The following is a 16,020-nucleotide window of genomic DNA, read 5'->3' on the forward strand; positions in this document are numbered from 1 at the left end:
GTGTCCAAATATTAAAAATATTTGGCGATTTCATCATTTTCAGTACCAAATGTCTAGGGCTGGGAAAGAAAATCAGTCGCCATAAGAAACACAATTGATAGTCTTTTCAATTCTGTATGTTTTCACAAATGTAAAAAAAAAAAAAAAAAATTTGCAATAAATTGATAGAAAGAAAAAGGTGTAACTCAACTGCAAGGACATGTTGCGATACTGACATTAGCTTGTAGTTTATCTCTCTTCAGAGCGAACACTAAGCACATTATTTTGACTGGATCATTACTTTCATTACTCAACAACACGCACTTCAGCACCTTACCAAACTTCAGTCAAATCTGGTGGGACAAATTAACTAACCTGTCTCAACATACCCAAGTGCCCAGAGTTTCAGATTAAGATGGCTCATAATTACTCAGATAACTTGCTTTTAACTATGCGCATAACTACAAAACAAGGCACTTTCATGGTCTGCATTAAAACAATGCATCAGTTGTGCAGATTGTTCAGCAGCTTTTAAATCACTAATTATAGTGGGAAAGTTCTGGGGGAAAACTTTGTGAGCTTTTCTAGTGCATTTACATGCCTGTTATTTATGTAGTTGTTGCTGTTTTCTTTGGTGTCTTTTTACCTTTAATTTTCTGAAGTGTCGCCATGCCATCAGTTTATGTTTTGGAAAAGTGAAAGTTTATGAGAAAGAAACACTGTTGTTGGTCAGGTATGACCAGGCTTGATGGAAGAAAGTGTGTGAACAATGGAACTGCTGACTCTGCTGTCGTCTATATGTACTCATTGGTAAACAGCAAGTTTACCTGGGCCCTAACATTGCAGCAAAGGGGCTGTTGTCGACGCCTGCAGATGTAACATCGACAACACAGCCTTGCACTAAAATAATTATAAATATTTATTAATTTAAACCAGTGTAATGTGTGTGTGCTAAACAAACACACTACTCATTAGTACAAAATCTTTTATCTTGAAGTTAATATTCAAGACAATTTTCAATCCGTGCACCAGTTAAAGGTTTAATAGCACACCTTTCTTTCTTTCTGAGACTTTGTAAGTGTATTATATTTCAAAAATGTCACATAGTGGGGCTTTATATTCCCTTTTAAATATCTTTTAGAAGCTGCATACTCATTCACATACTGCTTTTTGGAATGATTCTGATGGAAACTTGTTAATTGAACTGTCAGGTAGATTTATGAGTTTCATAATGCTTCTTAGTAGGCAAAGGATTCATTGTTTTGACCCCTTGTTTTTGAGCCCAACCAAATTCAAAATGGACTGTGGCTATTAATGCTGAATGATGTTAGATGTTTTGATGTTACAGGTTTTGGAGGTATTAATGCTGCCAGACCTGTCACATAAAGAAAAAATTGTTTTGCCATATTTGGTTAAAACTTTGCTTCCTCTGATCTCAAACAGCGCTGTTAAAAGATGTGGTCATGCAACACAGTGGTAAATATACTCCTGTCTTAATTTTTTCGAAACATCACAGATTGGGAATAAACTTGCCTGTTTAGTACTTATAACCTTCCATGACTATGTGTATGTGGCGACGGAGTTTAGACAGCTTTCTGCAAAATACATATTGATATTTAGTCCCTCTTCTTCTCACATAAAATATATTTCACTTGTCAATAATCAAAAGATGGTTTTTGGGGTTCAAAACAATATTTCTTTATTCTTGATTTACATAAGTGAATTAGGAACCAGTTCAACTGGACTGGCAAGCTTGGTCAAAGATTTGGATGTGTTATGTTAAGACCAGCTGGCCTCACACATGCTGCAGAGGTCTCCCTACTGACTCAAGGGATGTCCATTAGAAGTCAGTTCATCAGTGTTTTTCCTTTACTTATGCTTGCAGTTGCTCTTACAAAGAAGAAGTTGAACTTTGCTTATGAGAGTTCCAGGTTGGTTTTATAGCTAATAGGTGGCACTCCTCCATCGCTGACCTACAAACTATTACTGCTCTAAATAGTGTATGTCCTAATTAGAAGCAGGAAAGAGTGTGAATCCTCATGCATACAACCAGCAGATATCTCAGAGCCAGTAGTGTGGGTGAACTTACTTGTGATGATGTACCAACAGTGCCCTGAGTGGGAGAAGATACTCTCACATAATTAAACATGTAGGCCAATGTGTGGGCACATGTGTGTTTCAGACAATTTCAATTCTGAAGTGCTGAATACTCACCAAAACTGAACAGAAGGAAAGAAAATGGAATGTGCAGCAACAAAGACTATTTATGACATATGATGGGCTGGATGTCTTAATTTGTCTTTCAGGTGGAGCAGTCCAAAGTGCTGATCAAGGAGGGAGGAGTCCAACTGACACTCACTATTGTTGATACACCAGGGTTTGGAGATGCAGTGGACAACAGCAACTGGTGATTCTCGTAATCTTTTTTTTCTATTTAATATACATGATTAGATTTTGCAAAATAATTTAATGTTTTCTTCTTTGCCTTTGCCTTAAATCTTTCCTCCATCTCCCCAGTTGGCAGCCTGTTATCAACTACATCGACAGTAAATGTGAGGACTTTCTTAATGCAGAGTCGAGGGTGAACCGCAGATCCATGCCAGATAACAGAGTCCACTGCTGTCTATACTTTATCGCACCATCTGGACATGGGTAGGTGCTGCATAAAGTGAACATGTAATACTGAAAACATCTTTGACACGTTACACTATACCCACTTGTGCTATGTAAGAAATAAAGCAAACACAATTGATGGTAAAGCTAGCAAATTGTAAAACACTGCAGTTCTCAGAGAACAAAGAGCTAATGAGAGTAAAGATATTACATCTTAATTTAACAATGCTGACCTGTCAAATGTTAGTAGTTAGTTTGAGTATAGAATCATTTTAATATTTAATTTGATAAGTTTTTTGCTGCTTTAGAGTTTAAGATAGCTTGGATGCTACTGAAATGATGAGAAAGTAAAAATGGTGAACAAAAATAACATGTCATTTTACATTTACGTGTTATTTACAAAGTCAAAATCTGAATTCAGCCAAGTTAAAACCTATTATTGGACTGTGCTATAAAATAATAATAAGTATAAATATAAAATAATTTTCAAACATACCACTAACCCCTACATTAATGCATGCTGTTAAAGGGGAGTTGACATTAATTGACACACTAAACAGTAAAATGGTAATTTTTTTAGTAAGGTGAGAAACTGTAATAATGCAAAACAAATGCCTGGTGATGGAATCACTTCTAATAAAACCGATAGAATAAAAACTGTAAAGTCAAACACCATAAAACGAAAAACAATGTGCTGAATGATATCGGTCTGTAGATCTGAGGGCAGCTGCAGTCAGCCAATAATTCTCTGTAGGTTTGTTGGTATAAGCTATACCCATCATCTACAAACAGTTTTTTGATGTATTGTTTAAAAAAAACATTTCGTGCAGCTAAAGTTTCATCGTATGCTTTAATTCCATTTGCATTATTTTAGCCATGTAGTTTGACGTGGAACTAAGAAGGATAAAACCAGCCATTACAAGCAGCAGATGACAAGTGTGAGGATGGTTTAGTTCTAGTAAAGATGGTTTTGAGATTATTTGTAATCATTTGTCCCATAAACTACAGTATTATATGCACAAGTTTAAGTGACAGTGCTGTGAAATCTACTGTAACTGTCTATACATGCAATAAAAACCTACTGGTTCTTTCATCTCCCCTTGGTTTGGAGAGTAAGGAATAGGGAAGATCTTTTGATGTCTGTACAGGTGTAGTTTATTTTTGTCTGTACTATAGACAAGGAGGCTGCCAGCCAATGTTTGTGAACCACAAACGTTACATAACATGATTCTGCTCATGCTCAGTTATGCGCTCGATCACTGAATCACCCAATCGGAGTGGAGGCTCAGAGCTCTCATATCAAACACATACACTCTGTTTTCTATCATCTCAGATGGTGTGTGTGTGTGTGGATATACAGTAAAGCAAACCTCAGTTACAATGTAGAGCTCCATCCACTCCAATTATGTGATTACTCAATTTGATCTACCAAAATATAAATAATCCCTTAACTGTATAATAATCGCAGAGATGAGTTATATGCAAGGTGTTAATAATTACATGATGTTGCATTAAAAACCACAGTGTATCAGTCCTATTTAATGCTTTTAGAACCTAAAGCGCCACTTCACCAATTTTCATCTCCCTGTGGCTTTTGTTTAAGGTGTAAATATGCAATATTACTTTTGAAGTATAAATAATTGCTAAATAATGCAAATTATCAAATTGCTGTCATATTTAGGTACAGAGTTGAAAATCTGAAAGAGGTGAAGTGAAATGCTGCTAATTAAGCCAACCTTTCTGTCTAATTCGAACAACTACAGTAACTGCTCATCTTTAGAGAGCGCTGTAAGATTTGTAAATCTGTCGCTCTGTTTTTCTTCTTTTCAGGATTGGTTTTATAAATGTTAGAAGTTTAAACAAACTGTTGACATATAGCTCAGTAGATTGTTCATTTATCTAGGTAATTATATCCAGTATATCAGGCATAGTGTACAGAAAGTTAACATGCATATACACTCACTGGCCACTTTACCACTTTATTAGGTACACCTGTACAATCTAATGCAATATAATACAGCAGTTTTGGTTAAAACTTTGGTTAAAATGGAAGAGGGAGTAAAAACTTTAGAACCATCTTGTCCTAATAATGCACTACAGTACAATAGAATTATCACCTTTCTGACTGCTTCAACTTAAAAACTGTGAAATTATAACATTGTCCAAGTAGAATGCATGATAGAGCTGCTTTCTTCAATTCTATAAGATTGTACAGATGTACCTAATAAAGTGGCCAGTGCGTGTATATAGTTTATACAATAGTTTTTATTAAGTTCTGTATGGCTTTAAATGGATCCAAAAGTCACTGACATGTGGCTGGAAATGTTAAACCCTACAAATCCTGTGTTAGATTTAAACTTCATACTCATGTGTCAAAGCTTAGCTTGTCTGTGCTGCTTTGTATCCGAGGATACCAAAAGTAGAAGAAAAGAAAAATTCCAGCGTTCTCTGATGGTTTAATGAATCATCTCTTCACAATGACAGTGATTTATCTTTAAACACTAAAGTCATTTTGAGATCACAGCAGTGCCTTGACAGTCAGTATCTCATCTAGTCATCCAATCTTTCTGTCCTTACACCGGACGCTGTGACCCCTGCTTTGTTTGCTGTTGCATTATACATCAGCTGGATTCCACTTTTACCAACTATTTCCTACCCAAACACACACACACTCTGTGTTCCTCTGTGACCAGGTCAACTACTGAACAGCTGTTTTGTGGTCTCCTTTATATTTGTGCATTCCTGGGATAAGTAACTCAGCCCATTTACCAACACACATTACATACAAATAAGTAAGTGTATAACTAGAACCTTCCTTACCAGCTCATCTTCTCTGGTCAGACAACTGAATCCTGCCTCAAACAGAGATGGAGATCTCGCTGATGGTCTCTCGACATTTCAACAATTAGCAAGGCACAGTTAAATTTAGTAAAAGTCAGATGAACATGCCATCATAAAGCGCCTGCTATTTCATTGCTGCAACTAATCTTATTAATGGCTTCTACTTAAGAGTAAATAAGACAAAGTTAACTGTGTCTTTATTGTAAAGTAATTGTAATGTATGGTTGTGGTTGGTGGACCTCTGCTGGTGACTCATTAAATGGCATTTGTATTAAGGAGCTACTCACTGAGCTGTATTTAATTTTTTTCAAGATCGATGCTTATAAATTAGGTCTTGTTGGAAGTGAAGGGTCTGGGTCCAGCCTCGACTGGTTGACAAACATGGTATTAGTCAGACAGGGCTGTTGTTCCCTTGGCCTTAGACGGTTAAATTTACATTTATGAAAACATGGGAACACTGATATGTGGACACTGTTTTCCATATTTAAAAATCTGCTGACCATCTTCACCCATGTCAGCTGTTTAACAAATAATTTAACTTTTTTTGGTTTGATGATTATTTTAGTCCAAATTCGTACATCTGGTTGCTTGTAAAATGTAAAAATTCCTTCCGTCTTTTTTTACAGCCTAAAGCCACTGGATATCGAGTTTATGAAGAGACTGCATGATAAAGTCAACGTCATCCCTCTTATTGCCAAAGCTGACACACTGACCCCAGAGGAGTGCCAGCTTTTTAAAAAACAGGTATATGTATTGTATGTCACATTAGAGGGTGGGGCAGTGCTGTTGCTACAGTTAAGATAAAGCAATTTGCAGCAAATGTGGTGGCATATTTATGCAGAGCAATAGTAAAGATTTAAGGCAATATACACTTTTTTCTTACACTTGGAGATAAGATGACTCCCAATTTTGTGGGTATGTATCGAGTATAGGCTCTAGAGCTAAGTAGAAAATTAGCCTAGAAGCTTGGCTTCCCCCAAGTTCAAAACTTTATAGACAGCATCACAACAAGCAGAGCCTACATTTTTCCAGTACAGCTAACGCTAAATCCAAAGCTTGAGGTCAAATGGTTTATGTGCATGCAAAGTAAAACTATTATACTAACTACTATATTTTTTTAAATTATGAATAGATCCAAGCTAGCAACGAAAAAATAAACTTTTTTTTTACTCTACGCAATTCTCAACCTAAGAGGGGAATTCAAATAATCCATCCATCATTTATCTAAACTACTTGTATTGTTGATCATCATGGGGAAACTATAGCCACTCCCATTTAGCATTATGCAAATGGTAGAGTACACCCTGCAAAGTTCAACAGTCTATCTCAGAGCTAATTAAAATAATTTCAGGGCTGTCATGTATGCAGACATATGGCTTTTGTACATGTTAGATTTATTCTAATATTTTTTTTTTTCATTCCTCAGATAATGAAAGAGATACAGGAGCACAAGATTAAAATTTATGAATTCCCAGACACAGAGGACGACGAGGACAACAAGCTCATTCGAAAGATCAAGGTAAGAGACCACAGATTTATTTCCGGAGAAGACAAATAATAGTCTAATATAACTAAAGGTCAGTCTGTCCTTTGGTCAGATTCCAAACCTTGTAGCTGCCTGTGTCCCACTTCTACATGTCTGGCAGTCTAACAGCGTAAATGATGATCTGCTTTATAGACAAATTCATTGAAGAACTTTCACTAGTGATTGTTGCCCATTTAACTCTGCCCCAGTAGCTGTTGCCTCTGGCAAAGCATCTGCTACACATGGTGATATTTTTATGTTTGTTTGTTTTGTTATTTTAAACCACCACTGTGTTATCCATCACTTATATGATTAAAGCCATGAGTTGTAATTGCAAACAGCAATTGCAAATGCTAAGTTTGCATTCAACCCATGGCTTTACTCCCAAGAGAAGTGAAATAGCCATGATTAACAGGTCTTGGAATGCACAGTGCATTACATCTTGCTGCATATGAAACAGCCTAGTTGCAGATTGGTCAGAGTGCCTACGCTGACTACCAGTGTTCTAACTGATCTGTGTATTTTGTGCTGTATTTAATTGTGTAAGCTTTCATGCTAAATGCTAATTGTGATTAATTAATGCAGTGTAGTAACTGTAAGATTATCAGCCATAGTGGTTAACTTACAAGTCTTGCAAGTAGTTTCTACATCTCCAGATCTCAAGCACCACCTATTTCCAAAGAACATATGGATACAGGCTGGAAAGCTTTTCGGTCAATAAATCTAAAGATGTTCTCTCAATATAGTCCACTGAACTGAAGACAGGTGTTGGAACGTAAAAATACATACATCTGGTTTGTCTGGTTAGTGGCCAAAGGAAGCAGCCAATGAAACACTGAAAGTGATCCAAACCACAGGCAGATGTGCTCCATTCAGAAACAAGTAAGCAGCCAGTCTTCACAGTAAAAGAAAGTTGCGCTTGTCTGCCCACACTAGGAAAAGATGCCCCTGGCAGTAGTTGGCAGCAACGTGGTGATTGAGGTCAATGGCAAGAAGGTCAGAGGTCGCCAGTACCCATGGGGTGTCGCAGAAGGTAGGTTCACTCAGATTTTCTGTCAGAATTAAGAACACCTCTTCCATTGTGAAGCTTCAAAAAGCCTATAAAATGAATTTCATTGATTCATTTAAAATGAATCAGTTTTTAGGGAATGTGTTGAATCTACAAACTGTGTCATTAACATATGATGAGAGAAGCTCAAGCATGTTGGTGTGGGAAGATTGCTCTATTTGAGAATGCCCAGCACTTTCTCTGTTAGAAATGGATAAAGCATGCTGTGGGGGACACAATGCATGTTCTCCACAATTACCCCGTCTAGGCCCTGAATGTATTAACTACCAAGTGAATACAATAAGTTGTCAAAATGTAAACAAGGAAATCCTACTAGTGGATGTATATTTATAAGCCTCTCTGACAATTCGAGTGGGTGGGTCTAATTGTTAGTTTGTGGTATTTCCTCTCTTTGTTGGCACTTGTTTTGGCTGAGCTTATATCAGCATCTGTTTAGTGTTATCTATTGGCATCTATCTATCTATCTCTCTACCTAGTGGCATCTATTGTCTTTTTCTGCCTAGTGGTTAAGCAGGACTTGACATAGCCAAATTATTTCTACTTTACCAGTGTCCACCATGTGTTTCAAGTTGCTGAGACTATTCAACTGTTGTTTTCTGTGATGCTTGGGAATGTTATTTTTCTCTATTTCTACATAAATATGGCTTAAATCTTGATCCAATTTTTCAACAGTTTACTACATAAAAGGAACCCAATTAAACTGAACCTAAAAAAATATACAGTACTTGTTTAGAAAAAACATAAAATACTGAAATATTATCCAATCTAAATAGATTAGTGTGTGGGAAAAAAGACTTTCTCGTTTAAACTGCCTGATTGACGTCTTGTGGGCTCTACATCTATCTATAGATAGATGTAGATAGATGTAGAAATCTATATAAAAACACCAATAGGCCTTTGAAAAGGTACAGAGGCCCTCCAAAGTAATTTCATTTTGACAAGTATGATGTTATGTGGCAGTTTTGACATTGTTACATTGAACACCAACCCTTCATTGCTTTATCTCAAACACACATGCACGCAGTGCATTCTCAAAAAAAGAGGATAGACATAGAGCATTTAGGGATATTTTGTGTCATCGTCACACAGCTGACAACAGACTGTCACATTTTCACCATCAGCCACTATGGACTGTTGTTGCTTTAACTGGTGTTTGGATTTGTTCCCTTAAAGATGACATGTTGTATCTGTTTATATATAAAGAAAAGTAACCTTTGTTGCTTTGTGGTTGACCTTTTAGATCAGTTTTTCACCTTTTCATTCTTTATTTCTCTCTTTTTTTTCTTTTTGTTTTATCTATTATTTTCATGACTGACAGAGGGCATTTTTGGTAAACAAAATCATCTTTCACTTTATTTCAACCTCATTCTCTCCTCCCACTTCTCCTCACTCAGTGTCCCCCAAACTTTGCATAATTTCTTTCCTTCCACCTTTATGTTGCTGTGCTGTCTCATCATTAGGCTGATGGTCAAACCAATGCTTTAATCAGACTTGGGCTGAATAAAATACTTCATCCTTCCCAGGCTTTTCCATATACGTTTTTTTAAACACTTTGGAAACAAAGGACATGGATATACTTAAATATTTCAATATATGACATTTTTTTAAATGCGAAAGAACACCGGCGCCATAATTCTTCATGTGACCCCCATAGAACTTTACCTCAAGCTAATAACATATTTCCTTGACTTTTTTTTTTGTTTGTTTTAAACAAGAGCAAGCAACAATCAAATCAATTTAAAGCGAATTGTCATGCGACTTGTCTGGGCACAAAAGAAATTTGACATCATCCTTAAATTACTTGGTATCAATTAGAACCTTTTTGTGTAGCTTTAAATTAACATAAATGGTAATGACATATACAAAAAGTAATAAGGGGTGGTAATTGTTTCTTAATTGTAGAATAGGCTGGATTTTTCAATGTCATTAAATACTCGGTCTACCAGAGATCACTGGGTTTTGACAGAATTTTTAGCTTTTTTAACAAGAAATTTTAAAAAGAACTATTATTACTATTATAAAATGTTTTGCTACACCACAGCAAAATTACCATCTTACTCCATAAGTGATATTTAAGACATTCTTTATTCCTACGGGACAAACACTCTTTGCTTTCATTATCATTCATGGTCTATACTCAGTGTTGCCAATAAAAAATGACCTGGTTAATCAAGCAAGGGGGGCCACATGAATTATTATTTTTGTTATCTCTGTTCTTACCACCTAATTTGAAAGTCAAACCATGACAATTCCCAAACTTTCCAAACCACATTGAATCTGTAACTAGTTTGTTACATAACATCATAGGTTGACTTTAGCCCTTTTCAGACATGGGGTGTGTGTCATTGCTGTATTAATGGATCTGTTAAAGTGACTGCTTTCATTCATTCAGACATAGGCCACTTTAAATCTTACTGGGTCTGATCCAGTAAGACTGGATTTGTGAAAAGGGAAGTGAAAAGGGTGCTCATTCAAATACGAAGCTAACATGTTTGGATGGTATCAGATTAAAGGAAAGCAGTGCATGTCTGAAAGGGGCTTATTATTCCTGTCTTTTACACAGTAATTAATAAGATATTGGAGCAGCGTAACATTACTACAAAGAAGTTTCACAAACTATGTGTTGATCAAACCTCTGGTAAACAAATCCACAATATACCCTTATTAATCTAAACCATTTTATTTGGAAATAAATCTGAAAGTGAGTACACCTGAACTGGCTGCTAACAACCCCTCATGAGGGATTGTTTTGAGCATGTACTCTATATGTACAGTATATAGACATTTTATAATGGAAATTATATCAGACATTTTAGTGATGACAATGTTCGTGAACCGGATCACAGCAGTTCACTGTAAGAGTTTAATGTTCTTACTGATATGAACGTGAGGACATAATAATTAGGAATTACCCATTTATAAGCACATATTTGCCTGGTTTGTTGAAGAGGTTTGAAACCTTAAAGGTTTAAAACATTAGGTTGTTTTGTCCAAGGTCTGATGCAAGGAATAGTCATGGAGACAATTAGAGGCTGTTTGGTGCTGAGGCTACAGCTGCAATAGAAACATCACCCTAATGTTGTGGTTCCATTCTTTGGTCCTATGGTATGAAACATAGCTGTAACATTTGCTCTCAGCCCTGCTTTACCACACAATTCATCTCACGGTGTTTAGTCAGAGTTGAATCAGTCGTGTTGATGCAGGGTGAAGACAGTGTACAGGCCTCATGTATCACTGGACCAAGGACTGGGATCCACCATCCTAACGCATTGCTTATAGGTTCATTAGCAGTTAATGGTGAGTTAGTATTTGGCAGAAGGACATGTAGCAGCTCATTTAAATCATCAAGACTACACAGGGCTTTGTATCATGAATTCTCGTTCATTACCATGAGTTGGAATTTTAATGTAATTTGTCATATAGAAACACATGTTTTGCAAAACAAAAAAACCTGCACACATGTACCTACTTCTGCATGTTTCAAATAATGTTTTGTTCTCTTGATTCATTAAGCCAATGCAGTTCACCGTCATTACCCAAATAAACACTGTTGGTATAATAAGCACTCAGGCTGAAAACACCTGATGGACTGAGACACTATTAGAGAAAATTAATTTTCCTAGAGTCAGCATGTCACTGATTGCTGGACACAAAACCTAAACTGTAGGCATGCATCAGTATGCATCAGGTTTTTTCTGCCACCTATGAAATAAAATCTGTTTACCATCAATTACAACCCATTTTTATCCTACGATCTTTGACCCCACTTAGCTCCTCTACTGGTTCCCTCACTGAGACTTGCGGCCCCAGCTGGTCATGCATAGATCCTCATATAACACCTCCTTCAACCACCACACTCCCTCTACAAGCCTCTTTAGCAAGTCAGTTTGGACTCATGCAGGTTATGGTGTTGAACCGGGCCAAATCTGGGCTGAATCTGGGCCAACATGGGCCATTTCCGGGTCCAATGTCCGAGCCATTATAAACCCAGCTGCTCCAGACCCAGATTTAGCCCACACTGGGAGCAGACAGTAACTGAAAAACCATACCACTCACTTCCGTCAGAGCTCCCTCCCCTAGAAGAGACAAGAGGTCAATGGCTGGCTTGGGAGGCCAAGGGGCGGGACTGCTTAAGTTTCATCAATGGTAAGGTGTCCTCCTTATTCGCTGTCGTGATGATGATTGACTGCCAGTGGGGTGGAGGCTAACCTATTAAGAGCAGCGTATTTGATGAAGAGGAGGCTACTGAACCACCCAGCACATGCTGAGCAGCAGTTAAACTGCAGTCCTTTTCCAGAATCCCGTCTGACTGTGTAACCATGTCGAGATGAAGACCATCATCTAACTGCCCAATGTTGAAAAAAGAACAGTGTTTTGTTTTTGTTGTCTAAGAACTCTATTTTTTTATTTATTTTTTTTTTTTGTGCTTAGTAAGTGGTGTCTGTTGGTCCTACAATGAGATGCTTTGATCAGACAGGAGTCATTTTTCTTTTGCTTAAAGAGTTGGCTACAGGCTTCACTAATAACACAGCAGTAGGTCAGAGACAGGCAAAAGTACAGTCAAATGCAGGTCCTACTGGCTACAACAAATCATCTGTAATGAATTTTGCTCAAGTCTTTCCTATATAATATAGCCCTTTATTTTTTCTTTTCAGTTTTTGTAGTGGTAACAAGATATTAAAGCTGCAGCATCATTATATTATATAAAAGTGGGTCAAATGTATAACTGAAAAGGACCCACTGATGCTAAAACTAGAATTACCAAAAAAAAAACCACTGTATTCCCGTTTGACTTTATAAAGCATTTTAGCAGCTTTCACCTGAGTTACTCATTTGTCTCAATGTTGTTTTTTCTAGCAACAGCAGCTGTTTTCAGAAAAAAAAAAAACATCATAAACCCACAGCTCACTGGCCCCTTAGAGACTAGCTGAGCATTCAGCAGTTTGACACACATTTTTCTTAATAGGTGGTGGAAAGCAAAATAGAGCTACAGTAAATGGACTTGAATTCATCAGTTACTCAAAAACATATTTCCAAATATTATATGATAATAAAATGAAATTTCATAACAACTGTATGGGTCCTAGACACCTTATGAAGTTGTGTGTTATGTTCTGAAGGTCTCTGCCTCAGTCTTTTACCTAATGCAGTCTTTAAACTTAAAAGTGAGTCTTGTGAGAATAAGTGTCATCACAACCTAGCTATTTGTATGTGACATTAAATCCCATTTATGAACGATGGGGCAAACAATTTCAGCAGCCACAACAGTTGCTAAGTTTTCTAAGCACCTATTGTGCTTGATGGGCATTGAAATGGCATCTAAGTGGATGCAAAGTTAACCCTAACATAAGAATAATAATAACCATTAGTTAATATAAATCTTCTTTATCAGAAGTTACAAAAATTATCAGTATATTGAACATTATTAAATACTAAAATAGTCAAATGTAAATGCTAAAATAAATAAATAAAAAATCTAACTTTATAAATACATTTTAAAAAACTTTAATTTCTGATGAACATTTTTTTTAATGTCCATCACAAATTATGTTTATGTTAAAAAAAATCCTATCTTACACAAATATTTTAAAAAGCAAGTATATTTAAGGACCTACAAATTGAATAGTGAATATCAATAAACTCTGATGTTGCTGAATATTCTACTGTTTTCACAGTGTAGAAAATATTACCATAGCAAACGTCTAAAGAAAAAGGGACAGCAAGTGAAAATCCAAATGAACAGAGGTTGGCAGTAGAGTTCATTTTTCAAAGAAAAGCCAACAAGCTCAAAGCTCACATTTAAACCATCCTATATGATCATGGCCTAGTGTCTCTCTGCCCCTTGTTTTCTGTTGATGTGCTTCTACAACTAATAATGTTCTACTTCATTTTTACACTCACTTAAATTTCCTTGCCCTGTGCCCTCTCTTTTGATAACTGATGATCGAATTAAGTTTTCATTCTGAAGTAATTGTGTGTTTGAACCAGACATTTGTAACAACTGTGCTGTTAACTTAATATTTTGTATCTTTAATAGCAAAGGTTTTATCATGTATATAACCCACACTACAGTTGTTTTGATTTTTACTCACTAAAAATATAACATGCATGTTTCTACTGGACTGACTTTGCATATGTGCATCTAGTCAGAGATAATCCCAAGATGTTGACAGTTTTTCATTTCAGTTCATTTCAGTTAGTTAGCATGCTCAGATATTCATTCCAATGCATTTTAGCTCAGTTTCCAGATAATCATTACTAGGATTAGTACAGTGACAAGTGTTGTATATTATATTATATATTATATCTTTGTGTCTTCGTTTCTCCCTCTTTGTTTTTCTCCCTCTCCCTGTGTGTTTTAGTGGAGAATGGGGAACATTGTGACTTCACTGTGCTGCGCAACATGCTAATCAGGTGAGACAGTGTTTTATTGCCTTGCTTTTGCCCAATTTTGAACATTGTTTTCCAAATTAAATCTCCTAATTACGATTTGATTTCTGACCCCTTTGATTAATTAAACTGTTTTTATCTTTCTGTGAAAAATAACTCAATAACTCCCTTAATAGTTCACTATAGGCTATATGCATTTTGGTGTATTGTACACTAAGTTTTATATACTCTGTATTGAGTTCATTCATATCTTCAACATATTACATTAAATATAAGCATCCTACTGCTATCCAACCCAGATTTATTTTTTTATTTTCCTCATCTTCCATAGGACTCACATGCAGGATCTAAAGGACGTCACCAACAATGTGCACTATGAAAATTACCGCAGTAAGAAACTTGCAGCCGTCACCTGTAATGGAGTGGACACTTCCAAGACCAAGGGACAGCTCACCAAGTAAGAACTCTGATATTTAATTAAAGCTTTCCCTGATTTGAAACACTGATACACTAAAAGCCAGCTTGTTAAAATAGTTTGTCTTGTGTATGAGGAAAACAAAACCAACATTTCTAAGAATTAGATTTCTACTATTAAGCTGTCTTGGCCTGCACCAAGTCCTGGATCTATAAAAAATATATATATAATAGGTACAGCAGGTTTTTCAGAGGGAAATGGTTTGATGCAGCGGTCTATGATTATATCTAATAAACGCTCAAGATGCCCTAATTTCAAATTACAAAGCTGAGATTTTAAAAAGCCTGGGTTGCAGACAGAGTTTTGTCAACTGCAACTTTGTGGGGATCACCTGACCCCTGATTCATTAGATTAATACACAGATTCAGCTTCTCTCTGTTTCTGTCACAGTAAATAGCTTCAGTGCAGAGCTAGCTGGCTATTAAAACACACACACACACACACACACACACACACACACACACACATATATATTTATATATATATATATATAAAAATCCTCTTACTTCTACACTCATCTCTATCATCAACAGGAGTCCCTTGGCACAGATGGAGGAGGAAAGGAGGGAGCATGTGATGAAGATGAAGAAGATGGAGGCAGAAATGGAACAAGTATTTGAAATGAAAGTTAAAGAGAAGAAGCAGAAACTGAAGGATTCTGAGGCTGAGGTGGGTTATAGGGTTTGTGTGTGTTTAGAATATTATCTACTCATGCACTGTTTTACATTCATTTTTGCATTCGTTTGTTATCCAGTTACCTCTCAGTCCCAGGGTTGTTATCTACCAACCCCAGGGTTGTCCCAGTCCAATTTTGAATTCACTGTGCAAGACACTGAACTTCACCTTAATTGCTCCCTGTGACTACAGGCCAGCTGCATAGCAGCTCCCCTATTATTGTGTTAGTGAGTGATTGTATGTGCCAATGAGTGAATGAGAAGCAGTGCAAAGCACTTTGGATACCGATAGGGTAGTAAAGTGCTTTACAATGCAGACCATTTACCATTTGTAAAATGGCCATCTTGCACAGTCTGTGTTGATTAGGAGGATACAATGTGCACATTGTCAGAAATTAATACTAAGGATACACATTACACAATCTCGCATGGCTGGTGGAGCAGTATAAAACAA

At 36.5% G+C, this 16,020-nt stretch overlaps 1 protein-coding gene across 4 annotated transcripts in view; it reads left to right on the forward strand.

Moving 5' to 3' along the window:
- LOC137125667 (septin-7-like) overlaps nucleotides 1-16,020 on the forward strand; it is a 42,479-nt gene that overhangs the window by 22,651 nt on the left and 3,808 nt on the right. For all 4 annotated transcript variants that reach the window (XM_067501491.1, XM_067501492.1, XM_067501493.1 and 1 more), the window contains exons 4-11: nucleotides 2,286-2,386; nucleotides 2,497-2,631; nucleotides 6,060-6,177; nucleotides 6,860-6,952; nucleotides 7,895-7,991; nucleotides 14,390-14,441; nucleotides 14,749-14,874; nucleotides 15,426-15,561. In XM_067501491.1, the coding sequence (XP_067357592.1) occupies nucleotides 2,286-2,386; nucleotides 2,497-2,631; nucleotides 6,060-6,177; nucleotides 6,860-6,952; nucleotides 7,895-7,991; nucleotides 14,390-14,441; nucleotides 14,749-14,874; nucleotides 15,426-15,561 (858 nt within the window). The remainder of the gene's footprint in view (nucleotides 1-2,285; nucleotides 2,387-2,496; nucleotides 2,632-6,059; nucleotides 6,178-6,859; nucleotides 6,953-7,894; nucleotides 7,992-14,389; nucleotides 14,442-14,748; nucleotides 14,875-15,425; nucleotides 15,562-16,020) is intronic.

Source organism: Channa argus, chromosome 4 (assembly GCF_033026475.1).
Source record: "Channa argus isolate prfri chromosome 4, Channa argus male v1.0, whole genome shotgun sequence".
In the NCBI taxonomy this organism is placed as follows: domain Eukaryota; kingdom Metazoa; phylum Chordata; class Actinopteri; order Anabantiformes; family Channidae; genus Channa; species Channa argus.